At 36.0% G+C, this 2,561-nt stretch overlaps 1 protein-coding gene across 1 annotated transcript in view; it reads left to right on the top strand.

Annotated features, from left to right (window-relative positions):
• The first annotated feature begins 709 nt into the window (after positions 1 to 709).
• The window catches only part of LOC127968408 (rho GTPase-activating protein 39), a 28,362-nt gene continuing 26,510 nt past the window's right edge, over positions 710 to 2,561 (top strand). Inside the window, exon 1 of the mRNA XM_052569608.1 lies at positions 710 to 1,084. Within this exon, the coding sequence (XP_052425568.1) occupies positions 1,071 to 1,084 (14 nt within the window). The 5' untranslated portion in view covers positions 710 to 1,070. The remainder of the gene's footprint in view (positions 1,085 to 2,561) is intronic.

Raw genomic sequence — 2,561 nt, 5'->3', positions numbered from 1 at the left:
CATGTGTACTTCTTTTTGCTGCCTTTGGTCTCACTTGGGACGAAGAGGATTAATTAAGTCCCCATATATATTTGGGGAACATAAAGAAAGAACACAACAACCTAAGAATGACCATGCTAAAACCAGCTTGGCTAGGCTGGGAGACAAGATAGATAGCAGCCAAACCCTAAATTATCATGAATATTGTGTATTTTAAGCGGTGTAGCATAGGGTTGGGAATCGAAAATCAATTCCAATTCAAGAATCGGCCAGGAATCGGATACTTGTTGTAAAATTCAAATTTCAATTCCACCTATCAATTTTTTTTTAGTTGACAAAAAGGGGCTGTTTGTATTTGAATCAAATTTATTCAAAAACACTGATCATTAAACGGTTCCATTCATAAATTCAGTGAGATTTTGTTTAGATGTCTAATATTTTTTCTTTAAAATTGTGAGAACTTCAACCTCAATTAATAATAAATAATAATAAAAAAGTCTCATCTAGAATTATACAGCTCTATTTTGCACACAAACAGCTCTTAATCGAGTTTTATGTAGCCGGCAGATTTTTGTTCATTTTGCAAGTTTTGATATATAAATGTTTGACTTAATTTTTTTTTACCACATTGGAATCGTTTGTGCTCCTCGTTTATAACATGTTACCTTGTTCCCCTGCAGGTGGCGCTGTTTGAATAATCCGATATAAATTCCTTCAGGCAATCAAACATATATGAATCCAACTCCACCTGAACTTGCACCTGTCGTGTAGTATAACCCAACACCTAAACTCTCCAAAGCATGTAGTTTATTTTATTAATTATTTGTTTATTATCAATTATTCAGTGTGTAGCAAACCGTGGTGACTCTATCTGTGTGTGTAGGGGGTGGAGAGAGCGAGAGAGAGAGAGAGAGAGGTGCCCACGCACGAGACACCCCCAGCCAACAGACGCGCGCGCAGCAGCACTTGGGACTCGAGGCATAACACGAAGCTCTCGCGCAGGACGTCCTACAGACTTAGGGGATAAAGTTTTACTGTCTTTACCTTTCCTCATTATATTTTTTGTGTTTTAACCGTACAATGTGAGAAGAATGGCCGGGACAAGGTAAGGTTCAGTCTTTCTTTAAAGAAAAGTAAGCAAGTTTTGACACGAGGGGTTAGCGCGGTGTCTTTTAAACGTTTGCTGCTCAACTAAGCTACTAAGCTCTGTAACATTATATTAATTATTACTTTACAGGAAACCGCAAATACAACTTAATTTGCTATAAGTCGCCTATAAATCAGTATGAGGGAAAATATGGAGATTGTGTGAATGACGCGATAATTTTCCCACGATTTCACGACTCACGAGGGTTCAGTCATAAGTGATATTTTGCTCCGTTTGCTGTTGTCGTTTGTTCAGTCGTGTAATTAAATCATTATCTATTCCGGAGGCCAACTTTTTCAACCATATGTATTTGATTTGAATGGACTTCTACTGTAAACGCTCGCTCACAGGAACCTGACGATCCTTGGTTGTTTGGACTAGTATTCCAATCACTGAAATCTCAGTCTGGTCTCATCTGATGCGTGAACAGATAAACTACTGCACTGTTCGCTGATCTTGAGACGTTTGAACAAAGCAGGTTTCACAACTTTGCAACATTTCCGTTTTTGACTTAAATTACAACATTACCTCTTTTTAAGCTTTTAAGTTATCATGCCAGATATTTAAATAATTCAGGTAACTTACTATCAAAGGTAGCCTTCATCCTCAAGGTCTTCTAATATTTCACTTGCTTTGAGTTCAGTAACATCACACAGGCTCTAGTGATACTTAAAAAAAAAGTTTTATATGTAATTTTATGATATGTAATTGTGTGGGGTTTTTTGTTGTCACAACCATGCTATTTACAAACCATCATACAAAGTATAAAAAAATATTTGGGATTGTTAGAATGTTTTTGTTGTTGTTGTTTTTTATGAAGGTATTTTTAGATAATTTCCATCATTTTAAGAGTAGCAGGTCAGTGGCACCCAACATAGAAAAATTAGTAGCTAATCTGCTACACAGATGGTATAAAAAACATTTTGTCATTGTTGAATTATATTCTGTGCAGCTGTGGTGTACATGTTCAATACATGGTGCTTACATTAGAAACCAATCCTGTATGCTCAATTCATTCATACACTAAAGTGCGGGATTTGGCAATATTTATAATAAATATGTATGGCATAGTGGTTCATTATTTTTGAATCTGAGTATGTAAACAAATGCACATATTGTTTTATGATTATGATTTATTATATTATAATTCCTTGATATTTAAACTACACTTTTTCGATTTTGTGTCCCATTTTGTTCCAGTAATCAAAAATCAGTGTTTTATGAGATAGTGAATCTGGTCTAATTCACAAGTGCTATAGTCAAATTTTCTTAATATTCGCTGGTGGTTACAGGAAACCACCAGAACCCTCTTTGATATCCCACAAAACCTTTGCTGTGGTTAGACACACTGAAGTCACAATGTGAGCTGGGGACACATGTTGCGTTTACTGGTGCTGCACTGGTGCTACACAGAGCATCTGTTAAGCTAAGGGTT

The sequence above is a fragment of the Carassius gibelio genome, chromosome B11 (genome assembly GCF_023724105.1).
Source record: "Carassius gibelio isolate Cgi1373 ecotype wild population from Czech Republic chromosome B11, carGib1.2-hapl.c, whole genome shotgun sequence".
In the NCBI taxonomy this organism is placed as follows: Eukaryota; Metazoa; Chordata; class Actinopteri; order Cypriniformes; family Cyprinidae; genus Carassius; species Carassius gibelio.
This window is presented reverse-complemented; position numbering and strand designations above follow the sequence as displayed.